Source organism: Musa acuminata, chromosome BXJ3-9 (assembly GCF_036884655.1).
Source record: "Musa acuminata AAA Group cultivar baxijiao chromosome BXJ3-9, Cavendish_Baxijiao_AAA, whole genome shotgun sequence".
Taxonomy (NCBI): Eukaryota; Viridiplantae; Streptophyta; class Magnoliopsida; order Zingiberales; family Musaceae; genus Musa; species Musa acuminata.
In genome coordinates, this window is record NC_088357.1 from 41321786 (window position 1) to 41342366 (window position 20581).

General features: G+C 40.8%; 4 protein-coding genes across 9 annotated transcripts; all 4 read right to left on the bottom strand.

Moving 5' to 3' along the window:
- Nucleotides 1-471: 471 nt before the first annotated feature.
- Nucleotides 472-8444, bottom strand: LOC103998938 (protein SMAX1-like). The gene is made up of 2 exons (XM_065167169.1): nucleotides 8295-8444; nucleotides 472-1641 (listed from the first exon to the last, which is right to left on the bottom strand). The coding sequence occupies exons 1-2, from the start codon at nucleotides 8442-8444 to the stop codon at nucleotides 472-474; spliced, it is 1320 nt and encodes a 439-aa protein (XP_065023241.1).
- Nucleotides 8445-11044: 2600 nt separating this feature from the next.
- Nucleotides 11045-15080, bottom strand: LOC135649628 (protein WHAT'S THIS FACTOR 9, mitochondrial-like). 3 transcript variants are annotated; one of them, XR_010501349.1, is made up of 4 exons: nucleotides 14758-15080; nucleotides 14643-14671; nucleotides 13044-14566; nucleotides 11045-11436 (listed from the first exon to the last, which is right to left on the bottom strand). XR_010501349.1 is itself a non-coding variant. In XM_065168188.1 (2 exons), the coding sequence occupies exon 2, from the start codon at nucleotides 14507-14509 to the stop codon at nucleotides 13127-13129; it is 1383 nt and encodes a 460-aa protein (XP_065024260.1). In that variant the 5' UTR covers nucleotides 14510-14671; nucleotides 14758-15080; the 3' UTR covers nucleotides 12808-13126. The 3 variants fall into 3 exon arrangements, 1 of the variants encoding a protein (XP_065024260.1); XR_010501348.1 differs by having other exon boundaries at nucleotides 13044-14671; XM_065168188.1 differs by lacking the exon at nucleotides 11045-11436 and having other exon boundaries at nucleotides 12808-14671.
- Nucleotides 15081-15124: 44 nt separating this feature from the next.
- LOC135649629 (histone-lysine N-methyltransferase ATXR4-like) lies at nucleotides 15125-18818 on the bottom strand. Of its 4 annotated transcripts, none has more exons than XM_065168190.1 (9): nucleotides 18445-18814; nucleotides 18232-18363; nucleotides 17820-17875; nucleotides 16997-17123; nucleotides 16795-16864; nucleotides 16514-16693; nucleotides 16241-16439; nucleotides 15315-15386; nucleotides 15125-15194 (listed from the first exon to the last, which is right to left on the bottom strand). In XM_065168190.1, exons 1-7 carry the CDS (start codon nucleotides 18715-18717, stop codon nucleotides 16426-16428), a joined length of 852 nt encoding a protein of 283 aa, XP_065024262.1. In that variant the 5' UTR covers nucleotides 18718-18814; the 3' UTR covers nucleotides 15125-15194; nucleotides 15315-15386; nucleotides 16241-16425. The 4 variants fall into 4 exon arrangements, with proteins under 4 accessions (XP_065024262.1, XP_065024263.1, XP_065024261.1 ...); XM_065168191.1 differs by having other exon boundaries at nucleotides 15132-15194; nucleotides 16228-16439; nucleotides 16514-16573; nucleotides 18445-18815; XM_065168189.1 differs by having other exon boundaries at nucleotides 15132-15194; nucleotides 16228-16439.
- Nucleotides 18819-19545: 727 nt separating this feature from the next.
- LOC135649069 (NRR repressor homolog 3-like) lies at nucleotides 19546-19911 on the bottom strand. Its single transcript, XM_065167170.1, has one exon. It carries the CDS (start codon nucleotides 19909-19911, stop codon nucleotides 19546-19548), a length of 366 nt encoding a protein of 121 aa, XP_065023242.1.
- Between the last annotated feature and the right edge of the window lie 670 nt (nucleotides 19912-20581).

Sequence of the window (20581 nt, forward strand, 5' to 3'; positions counted from 1 at the left end):
TTCTCTCCTCCTCCCTGCTTTCACATGACCTCCTTCCCTCCTCCCTCCTCCCTCCTCCCTCATGGGGAGGTGGATGTGTGCCAAGCAGTTCAATGCCATCCACCCCGAAAGCTCAGACTGTGCTTAATGTGCCAAAAGGCAAAAAGGTCGCCAAAGTGTTCGACTCTTGTCCCCCTGCCATTTCCTTGCTTTGACTTCATCTCCTCACACAATTCCCTCCCGTCACTGCCTGCATCGCTTCGTCCAGGCAACTCCTCGTGCAGTTGGATCCAGGTCATGTGTTATTTCTTAGTTACGAGCACAAGAGCACCGGATTCACGGTTTAGAGTGATGTGTTCATGCTTCAGATGATAACCCAAACACAAGCAGAAGAACCAACACAAGTGTGTTCTTGATGAATGGAGGCAAAAGTATACAGTGTTAACTTATGTATGCAGTAAGGAGAGAACAAAAAGAAACTACAGTCTTTGATCATGTCCATGGCGTCTTCTGCAGCTCATCGACGGCGATCACCACCGTCGCCGGTAGCCAATCCTGGTCGCCGTTCGTCGCCGCTCCACCCCCTTTCACCACAGATAGCCGGACGACCGCCGCAACGTCATCTGCCCTCAACCTGCACTTCAACTGCCGCAAGCAAGGCGTCAGTACTCCCTCAGCCCACTCGTCGAATGCTGCTCTTCCTACCCAAATACCACCGACAACCCGGTCGATGACGTCGTCGTCGATCTTTAGTGAGCTTCCATAGCCCATTATGGCCGATATGGCTTTGTCCACCAATTCCATCAAGTCCGAGGCAGAGGGCGACATCGAACACCTGGCGGCAAGCCTTCCCTTGTGCTTGTGCTCCATGGTGAGGTCGCTCAAGCTCCTCGACCCCTCCCCGGCCTCGTCCTCCCTGCTCACTGCCAAGTTTAGGTCCAGCGACAAGCCTCCGCCGGATGATGACTGCCGTCTCAGCTTCACTGATCGATCACTGTCGCGAAGCCAATCGAAGCAGCGCGTTCCGGGGGTTCTCTGAGCTGACAGCTGCAGTCGCCACCTATGGCCGGCTGACTGCAGAATCTTCTCCTCGCATTGGATGAGGGAGTCGTGGGTTCTCTTGAGCTCTTTCGGTAGCCAGCTTGAGGTGAGGATGAAAAATACGCTTCCCAAGCCGACTTCCCAGCCGTAGGAGTCGACGAGCCGGCCCTGCTCCATCGCGCGCTTGATTCTTCCTCTCACGAGCCCATCTGCTTGATCTGCATCCTCGAGCACTATCATGGAGAACGGGTTCCGGCGTACGGCCTCCACCACCCGGTCCATCGAAGTCCTACCACGCGACTTGACGTTTTGCCCTCCATCGTCTCCGCCAGTACGTGAGGCGGCGCCACCGAAACAAACAGTGGTCGGTCCAGTTCCGAACACCAGCTCCGACAGCGCGTTTGCCATCTTCCACTTTCCGACCTTGCCAGGCCCGGTGAACAGGAGCCAGGAATCACCTCTAGCTCCGCTGCCTGCCCGCTTCCTGCTCTCGGACTTCAACTGCATCACAACAACAGCGATGGCAGAGGCTGCTTCCTGTTGCCGGCTGACCTTGTCGACGAGCCCCTTGAACAGCCTCTTCAAGGCGTTGACGTCGGAAATGGCGGCGGTTTTGGCCCTCTGATGGTTGGAGAGCTCATCCTACGTGCACTCTGTCCAGTCCTGGCGCGTCTTCTCCAACGGAGAGTTCGACTCTCGAGAGTTGCCGAGGACCAGATCGGTCGGTCATCACCGAGTTCCCGATTACTAAGTAAACTAACATAGTCTATCAAAATAGTTTTAGGTCGAAGTCGTTAATATGTTATATCATGAATAGGATTCTAGTAAGATTATTTATTTTTAAAACTCCTGATGAATTGTGGAATGATAAAAAAAAAACCTAATGTTTGGTACTTTAAAGTTTTCGGTTGTAAATATTTTATCTTGAATAAAAAAAATATCTTAGGAAAGTTTGATACAAAATCCCGATGAATGCATTTTTCTTGATTATTCTTCTATTTCAAAAGTCTTTTGTGTCTTTAATAAAAAAACATTGGTCATAGAAGAATTTATTCATGTTGTCTTTAATGAAGTCTTCGAATTTAAGAAAAATGAGTTTGATGATGATCTTAATTTTGATGATTTAAATTTAAATGAACCTCCTCCAACTAGCAACTTTGGATACATCTTCTTCGGAAACATCCTTACCCAAGGAATGAAAGTATATAGATGCTCAAGAACTAATCATATAAGACACATCAAAAGGGATTCAAACTCGTTCTTCTCTTAAAAATTTTTGTGACAATGTTGCTTTTCTTTCTCAAATTGAATCAAAATGCATTGATGAAGCCTTGAAAGATAATTCATCGGTTATTGCAATGCAGGAAGAGTTGAACCAATTTGAGAGAAATGAGATGTGGAAGCTTGTTCCGAGGCCAAATGACCATTTAGTTATTGGTACTAAATGAATCTTTAGGAACAAGCAAGATGAATTTAGTATCGTGATTAGAAACAAGACTAGATTAGTGGACAAGGATTTCAACCAAGAAAAAGGTATCGATTATGAAGAAACATTCGCTCTTGTGGCACGATTAGAAGCCATAAGGATACTCATTGCCTATGCTAGTAGTAATAATTTTAAGTTATTTCAAATAGATGTTAAAAGTGCTTTCTTAAATGACTTTATTTCCGAAGAAGTGTATGTTAAACAACCACTCAGATTTGAGAATTTTTTTTCGTAATCATGTGTTTAAGTTAACTAAAACTCTTTATGGATTAAAACAAGCCCCGAGAGTTTGGTATGAAAGACTTAGCTCCTTTGTTATCCAAAATAATTTCTCTAAAGGCAAGGTTGATACTACATTGTTTATTAAAAATTTTGAAAATAATTTTTTTGTTATTCAAATTTATGTTGATAATATTATTTTTTATTCTACAAATGAATCCTTATGCGAATCGTTTGCTAAGAGTATGAGTCAAGAATTTGAGATGAGTTTAATGGGTAAACTAACTTTCTTTTTAGGCTTACAAATCAAACAACTTAGTGATGGTATTTTTTTTAGTCAAAACCAAATATGCATTAGAATTGCTAAAATGGTTTAATATGTATGGTTCAAAAGCTATCAATACTCCTATGAGTACCTCCACTAAGTTAAACATGGACAAAAGTGGAGAAAGCTTTGATCAAAAAATTTATAGGGGTATAATAGGTAGTTTACTATACCTCACCGCAATTAGACCGGACATCATGTTTAGCGTAGGACTTTGTGCTAAATTTTAATCTAATCCTAAGCTATCTCATCTTAAAATAGTTAAAAAAATTTTAAATATATAAAAGAAACTCCTGATTTAGGATTATGGTATCCAAAATATGAAAACTTTGAATTAATTACTTATGTTGATATGAATTTTGCTGGATGTAGAGAAGATAGAAAAAACACATTCGGAACGTGTCAATTATTAGGTCATGCACTTGTTTTTTGGTCTTTTAAGAAACAAAACTCAATTGCATTATCTACAATTGAAACAGAATATATAACAGTTGGTGCATATTGTGCACAAGTTGTATGGATAAAAAATATATTAGAAGATTATAAGATTCACCTTAAGAATATTCTCATAAAATGTGATAACACAAGTACAATATGTTTAACAAAAAATCTTATTCAATATTCTAGAACTAAACATATTAACATTAGGCATCATTTCATAAGAGATCATGTTAATAACCATGACATATCTTTAGAGTTTATTGATACGAAATATCAATTAGTCGATATCTTTACAAAACCTTTAAATGAAGAACAATTTGATTTTATTAGAAAAGAGTTATGAATGTTAAATTATCTGAATGAATGAGTTTGTTGTATATCTTTTTTGGACTTTCTCGATTTTTTAAAATAAAATTTTCATGAAATTATTTCATTTCGTAAATAAGGCTTTCATGAAATTTGGAATATCAATTTACTTGGTATCAAATTTATTTCATACCCTCACTTAATGATTTTTTATACACTTAGTCCCTTCACTCATGGAATTCATTGACAAGTACATCTCTCACGAATTTCACTCTTGTGAATTTTTAATGAGAAACAAATTTGATTTATGAAGTTTTATCCGTGGATTTTTTTATCCTTCATATGATGCTCCTTTCCCATGAATTCCTCCTTACTCTTCTCATGAAAGAAGAATTTTATGAATATTTAGTATCTGATGATCACTTGCAAGAATGAAGATTTGATTTTGTATGAATATCTTAATCATTTTCATGAATCCCTTCTCCTTGTTGAACTAGAAGCTTAATTCAATGAAACTCATTTGGTTTTTGAATTTGGTTCTTGATGGATTCCTTCCTTACTCTTCTTCCTCTTCTTCTTATTTTTTTTTATGACAAAGGAAGAAAGAAACTTGCATAAGAAGAACCAAAAGCTTTTGTGCATCCAAAGTAAAAATGTTAACTTATCCAAAAGTAGTTATCATGCAAAGTTTTTGCTTCTCTTCTCATTTTTGCTAACTTAGATAAACTAGTGTGGAACTTGCTTGAAGTTTTTTACCACCACACTTGCATTGTTGAATAGTTCTCCTTTTTGTCGATGACAAAGGGGGAGAAATGTGACAAATTGATGACAAATTGGCATTATGAATGTTTGAGATAAATGTATAAAATGTATCTTGTCGTAAATATTATCGTAAATGCTTGAATATTTTGTGAATGCTTGAAATATAATTGAAATCGTCAAATACATCGCAACACATCGCAAATACTTGAAACATATCAAAATGTATTACATATGCATCATATGTAGATACTTGAAATGTTTCATGAATGCTTGATAAATATCTATCATTATGATAAGTAATCATGAGCTTAACTTGCTATGTACAATTGATATCATGCCTAGGAAAGATGAATTGTCATCTCATATTGAGAATTGTTATCTTGTTAAATTTCATATTTGAAATTCATATCATACTTAAAAATAATGATTTTCTATCATCTCATTATATTGGATTTGAAAATGGATGTCATACCTTGACATTATTTTTATTGATAAATACGTGGTATCGTATTTTGAATTGGTAAATCATGATAAGTATCATGATGTGCATGTTGATAAGTTTAAATGAATATAACTTATCGGATTGATGCTTAAATTCAAATGCCTTAAATTCAAGAGTGTCTTCTCTCAAGTATGACATATAGATAGGGGGAGTTAAAGTTAACTTCGTCATCAATTAATTGTCATCATCAAAAAGGGGGAGATTGTTGAATCTCGAATTTTGATTATGAAATCAATTAGTAAATTATTTGATCAAATCTATATATTGAGAAACGTGTGCAGGATTAACTACGATAGTAATCAAGTCATAAAGCAAAACGAAGTGTCAGAGTCAAGATCAAGATTTCATTGTGAGTTCAAGAGTTCGTCGGAAGTTCGGACGTTCGTCGGAAGTTCTACCGGAATTGATCGAGAAGTCTAGGAGCTTGCTAAAGAAGCTCGTCGGAACTTGCCAAGAAGATCATCGTAAAGTCCAGGAGCTTGCCGGGAGTTCGGTGGAACATTACCGAGAGATTGTTAGAAGTTCGCCAAAAGCTTGCCGAAAGAAACCTAGACTAACTAGACTTAATTTGCTTAGAGTATGCCTTAAGAATTGTAGTTAACACGTAAGTAAGGTTAGTTTGAGAGGTAATCTCATTAACTCAGTTAGGGGCCAACTGGGCCCGTAATTAAACTGGTTTGGGTCGGATTCAAGGCCCAACCAAGTTGCAGGACCCTGTTTGGCGATGGCACCGCCAAACTGGGGCGGTGGAACCGCCTAGGGAACAGTCTCCCAAGTGGTCTGGGCGATAGTACCACCCAGATTGAGTGGTGGTACCGCCGACAGTTATTACCTGTCAGGTGGTGGTATCGCCAGACTGGGCAGTGGTACCATCTAGTGTCAAGCAGTGGTACCGATAATACCCCGAAAATCTGGGATGAGATACTTTTTGGCTCCAATTTTGAAGCCATTGGGGCCTATAAATACCCCACCCTTTTTTGCATGAAAGAGTAACAAAAGTATAATCAAAGTGTGAAAAAACTCTAAGTGCTGGGGTGTTAAAAGTGTTGTAAAAGTGAAAAGAGTCCTCCTCCTCCCTCTCTTTAGCTTTGTAATCATCCAAGAACAGGTATGAGGCTTGTAAGAATTATCTCCTAAACCCATGAAAAGAAGAAAGTGATGTAAAGAGGAGGTTGGTCTTCGCTTATTGAAGGAAGACCATTAGTGGACACCGGTGACCTCGACGGAGGAGGAATCGGAAGTGGATATAGGTCACAATGATCGAACCACTATAAATTCCGATGTGTTCATTCTTTACTGCTTAATCTATTTACTACATTCAACTTTACTTCATTACAAATTATCCAATCCCCCTTCTCTACTTATTCAAGAAAAATGAAATGGTTTTCGTCGGAATCGAATTTTATCATACGAAGATTTTCAAATCGACGTAATTTTTTCGTTGCACTAATTCAACCCCCATCCCCCCCCCCCCTCAAAGCCCCCGCTCTTAGTGCCGCTCTTGATCCTAACATATTTATGCTAGATACTACTTCACACATTATGAATGTAAGTGTATCTAAGAGAAAATAAGATGAAGTGAACAATGTATACTTGTAGGCTAGGTCATATCCATGAAAGAATGATTCAAAAATTGCAAAAGAATGGATACTTATATCCATTCGACTACGAGTCATATATAACTTGCGAACCTTGTCTTCGTGAAAAACTAACCAACTCTCAATTTAGTGGAACTGGAGAGAGAGCCACTAAGTTACTGGAACTCATATATAGCGATGTATATGGTTCCATGTCAACCCAAACCATAGGTGGTCACTCCTACTTCATTACTTTCATTGACAATTTTTCTACATATGGTCACGTATACTTGATGAAGTATAAGTCCAAAGCCTTCGAGAAATTTTAGGGAGTATAAGAATGAAGTAGAGGACCAGACTAAAAAGAGTATCAAGACTCTTCGATCAAATTGAGAATGTGAGTATTTGAGTATAGAGTTCACCTAATTCCTCGAGAATTATGGTATTCTATCCCAATGGATACCTTCTTATATACCTCAGCTCAATGTTGTATCAGAAAGAAGGAATTGCACACTATTAGATATGGTACGATCCATGATGAGCTTCGTTGACCTACCCATCTCATTTTGGGAATACGTCCTAGAGTCCACAACTTACCTTTTAAACAAAGTTCCAACTAAGTCGGTAGTGTCTACACCATATGAAATATGAAAAGGAAAAAAGCGTAATATTAAGATTGTTAAGATTTGGGGCTGCTCTACCTATGTTAAGAGACACAACCCCAATAAGTTGGAACCCAAGACGGAGCGATGCATATTCGTGGGATACCCCATGGAAACTTGTGAGTATTATTTCTATCACCCCGAGGACCAAAAGGTCTTTATAACCAAGAGGGTAGTGTTCCTTGAGAAGGAATACATTCTTGGTGGAGATAGTGAGAGCATGATAGAGTTGAGCGAGGTTGGAGAACCTAACTCAAGCATCATTCCACAGCCCGAGTCTATTCAGGTACTAGCACACAAGTTCTAACTTTAGCCATTTGTAAGGCCGTGAAAGGCATGGACTTTCCCCTGCACAAGTCCAACGTCGACCTTGTCATGCTCCCCTTCTTTCCTGAGCCTAGCCTGGAGCTTCGGCCTTTTAGGGGTACTAGCGCTGTACGGAAGCTCAGTTTCCTAAACCGGACCTTTGGGCGTAATGTCCCTTTGAGGGCGTATAATCCTCTTCACTAGGACCTCGTGCTTTTTCTTCGATCGGTCATTACTATCATGATGGTCAGACCGAAACGGGACCAACTCCTCTAATGATGGCTTGCGAGTGGCCGTCAAGACCAATCGAGGCTCTACAGCCTTTAATGAAGAACTGAGCTCCTTCCTTTTTAGGGCATATAGTTTCATGCTTGTAAGAAAGGTCTAAATCACAAGATTGAAGATTAAAATGAAAGACCAAGCAAAGCAAGATGAGGTTCGAGTCCCCTTAGGAGTCGGGCTAAGGCTCACGTTGATCAACCACTCCTTATCCATCTTTTGGACTATCTCAGAGGAAAAAAATGTCTCCTAGATAAAACACTTGACCCGCCTCCTAGTCCAATAAGAAGAGAGGGGTGTTATCAATACAACGTGACGACTAGGTAAGGTTAAAACCTTAGTCAAGACTTGAACTCACATAAAAGAAGCTCTCTCTCCAACCCTTATTATTAGAAAAGGCATAGCTAACCTTGAAACCTCCATGAGTGGCTAAGTAGTAGCCACTACCCCTCTTACACAATCGGAAACAAGCAGTAAAGAGGGTGTGGGTCAGGACAGTATCGGCATACCGGCATTTCTCGATGAATAATATCATATAGTGCCACGAGTTGAGCGTCATTTAGGAAGGTGATATTCCCACCATTGAAGGTATGATACTATCACCGGATAGAAAGGAAGTCAGAGGCCCACCTTGAGAGCATACAAGACAAGCAAATAGACCTAGGAATAAAATCAAACGGATGCTAACCAAGTCGAGAAATTGCAAGACAAATTTAGACAAGATGAAATATTTAGTTCTCAAGCGATCCAAAGTAGGTGCACTCACCACCGTATAACAATCATGAACACTTCTTATAAACTCTAAATCCTGAAAAGCCCTCAAGTCAACCGAAGAAACCCCTTCTGATGGAGAGGACTCAACTACCTCTACCCTCGGACTACCTGAAGGGGGAGCACGAACCTCGACCGATTGACGACTAGAAGAACGAGAAGAACTTGTATGAGAAAGGAGAAACATCCCAACCTGAAACAGAAGAGCAGAATCGACGTCAAAATGAAGGACTCGAAGACTTACCCACTTTATCAAGAACTGAAGGGGAGAGGCTCCTAAACATTAGGGGCGAGGCCGAAAGCTCCCGAGATTCTGAACTCTGAACTTCGAGGGCTCGAATAAAGATATGAGTTCCACCCTATGAGGACGAGATTTATAAGGAAGAGACTATTTCCTCTCCTCCCACAATTAAAACCAATGTCCCTTCAAGAACACATCCCAAGAAAGAAAATTGTGAGATATGCCACGATATAGAGAAGGTATAAAACCCACCATCATAGTGGGAAGACCCGAAATCCATCACGACGGAAAGGGGTCTTGAAATCCACCACGACGCAAAGGCAAATTCAAAACCCACCATGGCGGGAAAGTCTGAATACCGCTATGGCGAAGAGAGGACTTAGCAATCCATCATGGGCAGAGAGAAGGTGTGAAACCCACTACAATGAAAGGGAGATTTGAAGTCCGCTAAGGCAAGAAGACCTGAAATCTGCCACGATGGAGAGAATAAATAAATTTGCTATAGCAGAGGTGCAAGGTCGAATGCGCCCAAGACATGTGAGTCAGAAAAACTTGATCGACATTGAAATAAATTCACTACGGTAGAGGCGTAAGGCCGAATGTGCCCAAGATGTGTGAGTCGGAAAAACTCAATCGACACCGAAACAAATTTGCTATGGTAGAGGCATAGGGTCGAATGCGCCTAAGATATGAGTTAGGAAAATTCAATCGACAATGAAATAAATTTGCTATGACAAATGCGCAATGCCAAATGTGCTCGAGACATACGAGTTGAAAAAACCTGATCAATACCAAAATAAATTCACTATGGTAGAGGCACAAGATCGAATGTGCTCGAGACATGTGAGTTGAGTAAACACAATCAACATTGAAAAAAATTTGTTACGACAAAGGTGCAAGGCTGAATGCGCCCGAGATGTGTGAGTTCGAAAAAACCAAATGACACCAAAATTAATTCGCCATAGTAGAGGCGCAAAGTCGAATGTGCTTGAGACGTGTAAGTCGAGAAAACCTCAATCGGCATCGAAATAAATCTGCTACAGTAGAGACATAAGTCAAATATGCTCGAGATGTATGAATCAAGAAATCCGACCAGCGTCAAAGAAAAACTGCTACAATGGAGGCACGAGCCCAACATATCCAAGACACTTGAATCAGGAAACCTTGACTAGCAAAATAAGGTCCCAAACACTCCCTTGATGGAAAAACCAAATAATATGCTTCAAATCCCTCTTGTAAGAGCCATAAATCATGCATTGGGGCGGCGGGAGGATAAATGATATGGAATTTATCAACAGTTGACACGTGATCACCACGCAAGACACATGTCATCCGCCTACATGTATAGAAGGTTATAATAGAAAAACACAAACTTCCTTATTCACTATGACGAGGAAGAGAAATGCAAACTCTCATCTCTCCCTTTATGACAAGAAGGGTAATCCTAGACCCTCTTCTCATGATAAAGAAGACAATTATAAACTTACTTCCCCTCCTTCAAAGGTATAAAAACGTATCCAAAATAAAAAAAATAGATAACTCCTTGAGAAGAATTACTGATTTACTAACTTTAGTATCGGAGGAATTGAGTTGAAATCCTCACCGTCTTCGTGCCAGCAACATTTTAAAAATGTAATACTTCCATCTTGGAACCACCTCGGAGCACAATATTTTCACATCAAAAACACCTTAAACATTCCTATACACATGAGTCTGGATCACGTCAAGTTGATCAAGATGTCAATGATATTTTCTCTTAATAATTACCAATATTATTATCCACTATAACCAACCTCATTATCTTTGCCATGACCAACATCATTACCAATATAATTATCAACATCATTATAAATAATATTAATATTCTCATTGCTCTTCTCAATATTTTTATCAATATTAATATCATTATCATTGCCAATATCAAAATCATTACTATTATCAATACCATTATCATTGCTAAAACAATATCATCATCATCATCGCCATCACCACCACCATCTTATAATTATCACTATCATTATCGTTATGAATACCATTATCATGATCATTTCTAATAAAATCACAAATATCATTACCCAAAACATTATAGGCAAAAATCAATTATAGATGGCTTTTCTAAACAAATAATCCATAAAAAAATTGCAATATCATAATAAAGAGTTTTATAGAACCATATAACTTCCAACTTTAATTTGTTGCATTGAGGCTTTGTCCCATAGAACAATAAATACTTATGTATGCTGATGGCCTAGCAAATGATGCATTATTAGATAGTTCTCTTTGGTGACTAGCGAGCTAGGGTTACAAAACCTAACAAGAAAAGTGGCTTCATACAACTGCAAAATAAATCATCAGAATGGTTTTCTCACTGAAGCTATAAGAAGATCTAAAGATATCAAGACGGCAAAAAGTCAAACTTGAGACGTTCATGTAGAAGAAACACTTTATCATGTATACTCGTAACTTTCATGATTGCCCATTTGTCAAATTGGGCTCCAGAGGGATACACGTCCTCGGAATCTACTCTGCTCTCGATGCCCTGCCCAATATATGGAAGTGTTTAGGTTGGCAGAACGTTAGATTCTTCAACTAGAACAATGGCTTCTTTATAGTAACAGCTTTACCTTCCATGCCGATCCAGTTGGGACTAAATCCCATAAGAAAAAAAAAAAAAAAAAAGAGAAAAAAATGACTGTGTATTAACATTCAAAATGACACAGTGGACAATGAGTTGCCTCTGAAAAAGAGGCAACAGAATGAACAAACAAGATAATAAAAGGCAAGAACATTGTTGAAAGAACTTGAAACAAGGTGAGGAATTATAAATCACTTCTGTAAAGCAGAAACTTGTCTTGCACCATAACTTCAAGTGCATTTCCCACTCAAACTTCAGTGAAACTATTTAATGCATGAGAGCAACGAATATTGCAACAGCCAATAATTTTAAACAAGTTAGATCACAAAAATTGCCCAGAATCAATTAGATGTGTTACCCCATGATATTATAAACTAGAACTTTGACCTAGACAGAATAACATCAGTGTCTTGTCAGATTCTGTCAGGAATGATTAGAAAATGTGAATCTTAGGTGCCAATTTATCTTGGTTGTAACTTTCAAGACCTACAGTTGACCTGTCAGACCAAGATCCACATGTCTCTTGCATGCATGAATCAACTGATTCTGACTCTAAACCATGTTTACCGAGGAAAGATCAACGTAAAATGATTACCTCAAGCAATATCCTGAATGTTGGTCTACACTTTTAGATCAGCATTTAGGCACTCCTTAAGAACTTGCAAGTGAATCAAGATGTAAGTAGTCATTTCTCATCGAGTCAGGGTGAAATATATTACAGAAGTAATCTATTATTACGGAAGGCGTTTTAAAGAAAAAGGCCTCTCCCTCATGATCAAACTATGTTGTGCCTTATCCAACATTGGATGATGATGAAGAAGAGAGACAAAAGGAGAGTGGCACTAGGGTGGATCAAATTAAACATAGGGAAAAAAATCACTAAGATGTTAGATCAAATTAAGCATATTTTAGATAAGTACAACAAATGAGAAAAAATTGCTGGAAGAGAGAATCAGTAATAAAAAACAGGACTAAAATATCATGGCATGACTATTTGAGTTATACTCAGATTTCACTTGGATATTTGTTACTTTGTATGTGCTTAGTGTTATGGGCATGGGTTATGTTTATCTATTTTGTTACTCAACTATATGTATGCTCTGATTGTTACTCAACAATCAGAGCAAAATATTCTATAATCTAAGTTTAACAATTCTAGTAAAAAAAACTTGGTATTACACACTAAACTCATGATGCTTTACCTTGTTATATTCTACCTTTCAAATATCAAACACAAAACTTTACAAGACTAAACCAGCACAAACTACTTTCATGTAAAACCAACCAAAATATGCAGAGTATCAATATTCCACTGTATAAAATATTCATGTCCACTTATTAGAAAGGATCCAACCAGGTGTATGTCTAACTTGCCATAACAAAAATGACTACAAAATAGTAGCAAGATTTTAATGGAAACTAAGAAGAAATAGTGCTTCTATTGTCAACTAGTTTCCATCAAATATCAGCAAATCACCAAGTGAGATTGCAGAATATGTCATGTTCCTTACCTTGATGAGGTTGCTGACCTAAAAACATATATAGTTGTTGTGTCAAGGGGTAAAAGAAACTCCGGTTGATTGTAAACAAAATTTCAGCCATTGTCTGATCCATCTTCATCATCTGAATCATCCAACTCATAGCATTCGTCATCATCATTGTCACTGGCATCAACATCATCATCATCAAAACCAACATCTTCACCGTAAACACCATCCTGCTCCTCATTGTCAATGGCAATCTGTTCCTTTTGTTCCTCCCTGCAATTGCCTTCGCCGAATAAGTCATCCTCCTCAAGAACTAGCTTTGTCATGCCCTTGCCCCGATACAGCAACCCTGTTCTCATGACGTAAAAGAACTTGTCTCGAACAAGTGAGAGGGGGTGCGGATCCACCAGCTTACCGCTCTGGTAGCCCTCCCGAAGGACCACCGTGGTGGTCTTGCACTTTAGGGACAGATAGAAGATCCCCGGGTAGCGGGTGAACACGCGAGTGAACCTGTGGGGGAGGCCGAGCTCCTCTCGGAGGCTGCGAATGTAGTTCCGCTTGGTCTTCTTGTGGATCGTGAGGCTGAGGAGCTCGTGCAGGACCCCAACGACGTGCTTCTCCATGAGATCGCTGTCGGGGTCGATACCGGACGCGTCCTCGTAGGGAGATACGTAGGGGAGGTGGTGGAAGTCTTCCATCCAGGCCTTGACCTTCTTCATGGAGCCGTAGCCTCTGGGGAAGCGCATGGGGAAAGCAAGGGGGGCGGCAGAGGATACGGATGGCTTCTTGAAGTCGCGGTAGGAGGGCTGTGCTAGGGCATCTCTGTGGCGGAGCTGGAGGGCGGAGAAGGCGAGGTGATCGGGCCAGGAGGAGAGGGAAAGGATGAAGGCGCCGTCAGTGGGGCGTCGGGAGAGGCGGAAGAGGTCCGAGCGGGTAGCGGCAAGGGCGGAGGGAAAGTCCGGGGGAAGGCCAAGATCGTAGCGGAGTGGAAAGATGGCGGAGAGGGGGAGAGCGCGGGAGCGAGCCATCATCAGGAGGCGAGCAAGGCGGTGGGCGGCGTCCTCCGGGAGGGCGGCTTGGAAAGTTTCGCTTTCGCGGCGGTGGAGGAGGAGGGCAGCGGGGGCGAGAGAGAAAGCCGGGAGGGAAGGGAAACGGGGGTGAGGGAGCTCGCGGAAGAGGGTGGGGTAGCGGCGGAGGAAGCGGAGGACGGGGACAGTGAGGCCGAGGTTTTTCTGGAACCGGGCGAGAGAGCGGGCGGGGAGGAGGCCGGAAGGGGCGGCGGCGATGGCGTCCTTGAGGAGGCAGGCGGCCTTGATGTCGGTGTCGCGGTCGATGATGTGGTCGAGACCACGGTTCTTGACCCACTTGAGCCGAACCTTCACCAGCCACCGCCGCGACCACCACCCCCATTGTCCGCACTGCAGCTGCAGATGATGACGGTGGAGGGCGACGAGGGTTTTACTGCCCCGGCTCAACATCATCGCGATCATCAGCAAGTTGTCTTCGGTTGAGGCTCAAGCAAGCAAAGGCTTAATACTTGCTACTATCTGGGGACATGCACGAATCTTAAAGAAATGGAAGGATTGCGGATGTTGAGCACGAGAGCAACACAGAAAGCCTCACCACACCACAGCAGTTACATCTGCTCTTCGCTGAGGAATTTTCGACAAGGAAATAAAACCAGTGCAATTCTGAAGCAAAACGAATCATACAATTCATGGATATCAAGACAATTTACCTTCGTCGAGTATAACCGTCGAAATTTTCAGCCAAAACCAACGAGTACAAGTTTACCCTCATCTTCATCACCATGAAGGATGAGAACTGTCCTGTAGCATGAACTTTGAAGCTTGTCATGTGAAAGGAAAACAAAACAGGAACAGAAGAAGTTTATCTACTACATTGACATGGAGAAACCATATCTCATAATGTCTGGTCTCAAGGCCCGCATGACTACACATATATGTTCCTTTTGCACCGAAATTGAGATCTGCTTCCTTGTTGAATCAAGCTATATAACTGTTAATCCCTGCACGGGCGGGGGTTGCCATGCTTCTTAATCACGAGATGAGCATCTAAGACAGCCGCACTGGAAACCGAATCCTTCAGCAAGAATTTTCTGTCGAGCCTCAAATTCCACGCTGGCATCAATATAGCAAATGCGAAGCTCCTCACCTAGTAACAAAAGAAATCGAATCAACTATCAAGAAATAGCTTCCTATTTTTAGATTCACTGAGTTTCCAAGTAGTGGACTGTTCAAAAAAATATTTAATCTTTAAGATATGGTAATAAACCTGCTTCGATGTTACAAAGGGCCTTCAACTTTGCATTTGCATTATCTAACCAGATGATATGTGCATTTGGATCTACGAAAATTAACATGTTCAGGTTAGCTTCTTCTGTCAAACATGAAAATGAGAGGCACGTAGAGAAATACATATTGTATAACATACACCCAATAGACACAGAGCATGGACTGTATCACACCATCAAGAATGACGTTATCATCAACAATGACATAATGGCACAAATTAAATCCCTTATTTGGTTTCATTAATCCTACTGAACGCAGCTAAATGTCAGTTGCAACAGATGTACCTTCCATCAAATGCTAAAGAAAATAACAAATTTGATACCTCAGAATATCAGCAATAACTAGTCATTGTTCTGCAAAAGTGTGTCCACTAACAGCAGATTTTTGAGATCCAAATGAAATCTACACAGAGTTGAACCATAAGGATAGATGATTGTTTGCTCTTAAGTCTAAACAGGATATTATCAAGGACATAAAAGAAGTAGAACAAGAATGCTTTTGTACGTAAAGTATGCTCCATGGAACTGACAGTTTCCAGCATCGTGTATTCTGATGAGGGAATCAAACAGCATGACAGTCAGCAGCATAGATCTAAAACATCACAGATGAAAAAGAATAAACCAGGTTTTGCCCTGGACAAAGCCACTAGCACTACACTTTAATTCCTTCATCCATTTCTATCTACAAATTTTTAAAAAATAATCAGGTATATTATATAACTAATTAAATTATATACCTTCATCCATTTCTACCACTACACTTTCTGTTGTATATATTATATATTATATATATAACTTACAAGGTTTTTCTTGTCACTATATAACTGTAATGTTACTGTTTTTATTTTTTCCTTTTTTTAAGCCAAACCAGAAGAAAATAGCAATGGAGACAACCTCTTTAACATACATGAACCGCATATCATCCTTGGAGGGAAGTTTAAATCCAGTAGCAGATACGGCAATCTCTAGGGATGGCATAACATATAGACTTTTAGCCACCAGCTGGTACCCCCCGTGTCAATGGAATGGAATTTTTATCCTTAAGATGAACCATTTAAAAATTCCACAACAGAAAGGTATTCACTTTTTGCTTCAGTAAACATTTCCTAAGGAAATTCAAAAGAGGTCCATGAGATAGATGTAAGAAAATCAATAAAGAAAATGGATAATGAGAGCTTACCACAATCATGATTGTAGAATGATGGAAGCATATAAATAGCATTCCCAACAGCAGCATCAGCTGCAATGAAGGCAGCCGCTGATGTAAGCATTTCTTCATAAGTTTTTGCAACCAACTCAATGCGAAAAGAATTTATACGAATCCTTGCAAGCACATTGATGTACCACTCCTTGGTTAAAACTAGTTTATGAAGGAAAAATGTTTCTACTCAATTATCAGCGCATCTATAGATAATCAAGGTAGGCAATAAAAGCAAGTAAGAAGATCAATATTAAGGATACATGTCATTGAGTCATTTTTAAACTGCCCCTTCGTAAAAGTGTCCTTCAACAATTGAAACTCATCCTCCATCTTTCAATGGATAAAGAGAAAAAGATAAAAGAAGTGAGGCAATAGCATAAATATCTTGTAAGTTGTAGCCACATAAAGTGAAAAAGAAATAAGAATGTTGTTTGTGCCGTAGCTGGATAGTGTGATCCCCACCTCCAGAAGTGTCTCAGGATGTAAACTGGCTGGTTGGAGTATGTCAAGGCAATCTACAGATGCTGCTCCTGATAAAATCATACAAGCCAGCCGCTTCACCATCAAAGGATATTTCAATCTCCTCATACTACAGTAAATATAAAGAGAGACAAATAACTCATTTACATAATTGCACATAATTACATTGCACAATCACAGTCTATAAAATATTCTCGACACCAATCTGATATTTTAAAGTGACTCAAGTCAAGATTAGTTAGAAATATGCCCATAAGACATTTCAATCTTGTTTAGCTACACAATATTATTGCAAATTGTTTCTGCTTATGTTAAACTAGTAGACATGCCTATGGCAAACAACTATTGTAGGATGCGTGTCCAAAACTTGGAAGAAACAACAAACAAGTGAGAGATCTATGCTAGCCCATCGGCCCATTATGGAAGTGGTGGGTGGAGTCATTTTTAGCAAACATTCACAGCAGTACACTTCCCATGTCACATTCCACAAAGAAGCATTATGGGAAATGCAGTAACAAACAAACCAAATGCACATAATTTGTGGTTTGCCTACTCCAATTGAGATACCTCAAGAGCCTCAGAAAAGTAAAACTTATTAGTATTATATTTAAAATGAAAATGTCGCTCCATATGCAAGATAGATGATGTAAAGTCAAGAACAGATTCAAAGACAACAACAAACAAAATGAATATCATTATCATGGATGATTGATTGACGACTTTATGCAACTAGTGGAGAAAATTTCCTCAAGAACAAATAAGTTTTAGGAAATAATGACCACAAGAATTAAGTTCTCCTGCAAACCTGCAATGGTCATCAAACAAAGTCCAATCTAGTCCCTTCTCGACCTCATAGAAACCCTGAAAGAAAGCGCAATATTCACAAGAGCATATTAGTAGACATGTCGACACTGGTTCAAAACAAAGAAAGTGTAAGAATAAATGGCCAAATAAAGAACTTATTGCAAAACTAGATATTTCAGAAGACGCTTGATGGTTATGGAGAAACCCCAAGGCATAGGAGTAAATGAGTTTTGCTTGTATCCTTAGAAGTTTTTGTTACAAAAAAGTATGTCAAACGTAGTATCATAACACAATACCATAAGGAAAATATAAAACATTTACAGTGTAGGATATATGCGAACAATGCAGCAAAAGCATAGTAGGAGATGTGTAAACCCAATAGAAGCTAAAACGAAAAGAAGACCAGACCAGACCTTAGATTGTTCTCTGCAACTCTCGCTGCAGAAATAGCAAGTGGTAGTCTTCGAGTTCTCGTTCTCTCCCGGTATAGAGGTACCGATCGGAGATGCCTCCTTTTGCAACCGCCTCAGACAGTAATAGCAGACCTAGGTTTTCATATCCGAAATCACAAATCAGAGAAAGAGGGGGATCGGAGGGATTCGGAAATGAGGAGAAAGAGAGAGCACTTTGTCAAGGAGAGACGGCGAGGGGTGGGCGACGAGAGGCTGGGCGGAGTGGATGAGTTCGCCGGCGGCGATTCCTCGGGTAGCGAACACGCCTCGGCCGGCTGACTCGGTGAGCGAGACGCGAATCGGCGGTGGGCCGATGCCCTCTGCCGCCACCGCGACGGTGGAGAGGGAGGGAGGCTGTGGTGGGGCGACAGAAGTGGTCCGGCGCAATTGGCGAAGCAGTTCCAACGAGGCCCGGCGTCGAGAGAGGGCAGCGCCGGCTGCAAACATCGGTGCCTCGCCGTCGACTCGGTGCTGTCAGAAGCTTCTTTTCCTCTACAACGGTTGGCTACTAGTAAAGGCCTTCTGGGCCTAACTGGGCGACTTGAGTTGGACAGCTGATCCTTCCTCGGATCTGGACCGTCTACCATGTGATTGCACGAATCAGAATGCGGTTGTGTCTGACGCTCGGAGCTTGTACGTGGCCGTCGTGTCGGACCCAGATTGTTATCGGGTACTTTTTATGTCAAGAGCTATACTGGATTCCGGCTTGACCAGGACAATCCGTTACGAGTTGGAATTGGATCCTACAAATTCTTCGGATGATGCCTTCATTTTTTTTTCTAATATCCTAATGTCTGTCGCTTCCATTTTCTAAAGAAGACACCAAATCTTCTTCTTCTTTTTTTTGTTGAGAGAAGTGTCTATTTTTTTAATCTTTTTGTTTCGTACAGTGGAATAAAAATTATGTAAATATTTTTCGGTTTCAGAAACAATACACAGATGAACGGTGAATTTGATATAGTTTTGTCTTAATTTGTGCTGTCCAACCAAGTAAGATCTTAACGGTTCGTATCCCTCAGCTTATTCATGCATATCACATGTATGTTATGTCCTTTCATGGTTGGTATAGGCATCAATGAACAATGAATCATAAATTTAAGGTTCAAAATAAGTATTTTAATTCCCCATGAAAGTCACTCAGAAAACTTTTCCAGTTGTATAGTTCTAAGCAAATGAAAATATATACAAGAAATAGAGAAAAAAAGAGTGTCCTTTGGGTATTTTCCCCAATCTACTACTACTACACAGTGGAGTACGCATCTTGACCACAGAACATTAGAGAGCAAGACTGAGATCCAAACCGCACTCTTCTTTCCCCGCCTCCTTCTTCCCCTCCTCGTTCATTCTCTTCTCCTCCTTCGGCGGCTCCACCAATGCCGCCGCCGAGCTCTCGGCTTCGTCGCGATGCCGGAAGTCCTCCAACTTGAACGCGGGCTTCCAAAGCGGCGTCGCTGCGTTGGCCAACCTCGTACCTGCGTTGGACTTGAGCATGTCCCTCATTTCTCTGATCCTTCCCACCAAAGCGTAGAACTCCTCCATCTCTTCTTCCTCCTCGTCTTCTTCACGAGTCGGAGACGGCCCTGCGGGTGCAGTTGACGGCTTTGGACATGGCCTTTTCTTCCCTCGTCGCCCAGAGTCCATGGTCTCACGTAAGAACAGGGTGGAAACCTATCAGAACTGAGGCGGAGATGTAACGTGTCTGACGCCGCATGAGAGCTTAAATAGTCGGCGGAAGGCAGAAGGACGTCCGTGTTGAATCCGAGTTCCTCCCATTTAATGATATTTCCGTGTCTTGTTAAAAAGCAAGTCTTTATGGTTTTGTTTCCCAAAGCTTGACGGATCAAAATACAAATATAAATAGACGAAGAAAGAAGGAGCGCCGAAGGGATTAAATCGGATTAGAATGCCACGATGGCATGCAACTTTACGAAAATACCCCTCGATCGCCGATGGTATACGATAGGGACAGTTCTTTGATAAGAGAGAATCTGGGTGAGTTGAATGTCTTTTTGGGCGCTTACGTAAGCGAATGCGTAGCGCAGACAAAAAGGCGCGGGTTTACATGTTGCAGGAATACCTTCACGTGTATTATGTTATTCTTCCGACTGGGGAAGGAAGACCAAGGCCGGCGGTGGGTTCTCCCTCGTGATTCATCGGTGACGTGAGGCCGGTGAGGTGAGCGCTGTCGCAGCGGGTCGAAGAAGGCGTGACGTCACACAATGACGGCGTCCGTTGCCCGTGGAATGGGCTCGTGTTGATCGGCGTTGTTCCCGGTTTCGATGTCGACGTGAGAAACCCAAGCAGGAGGCTG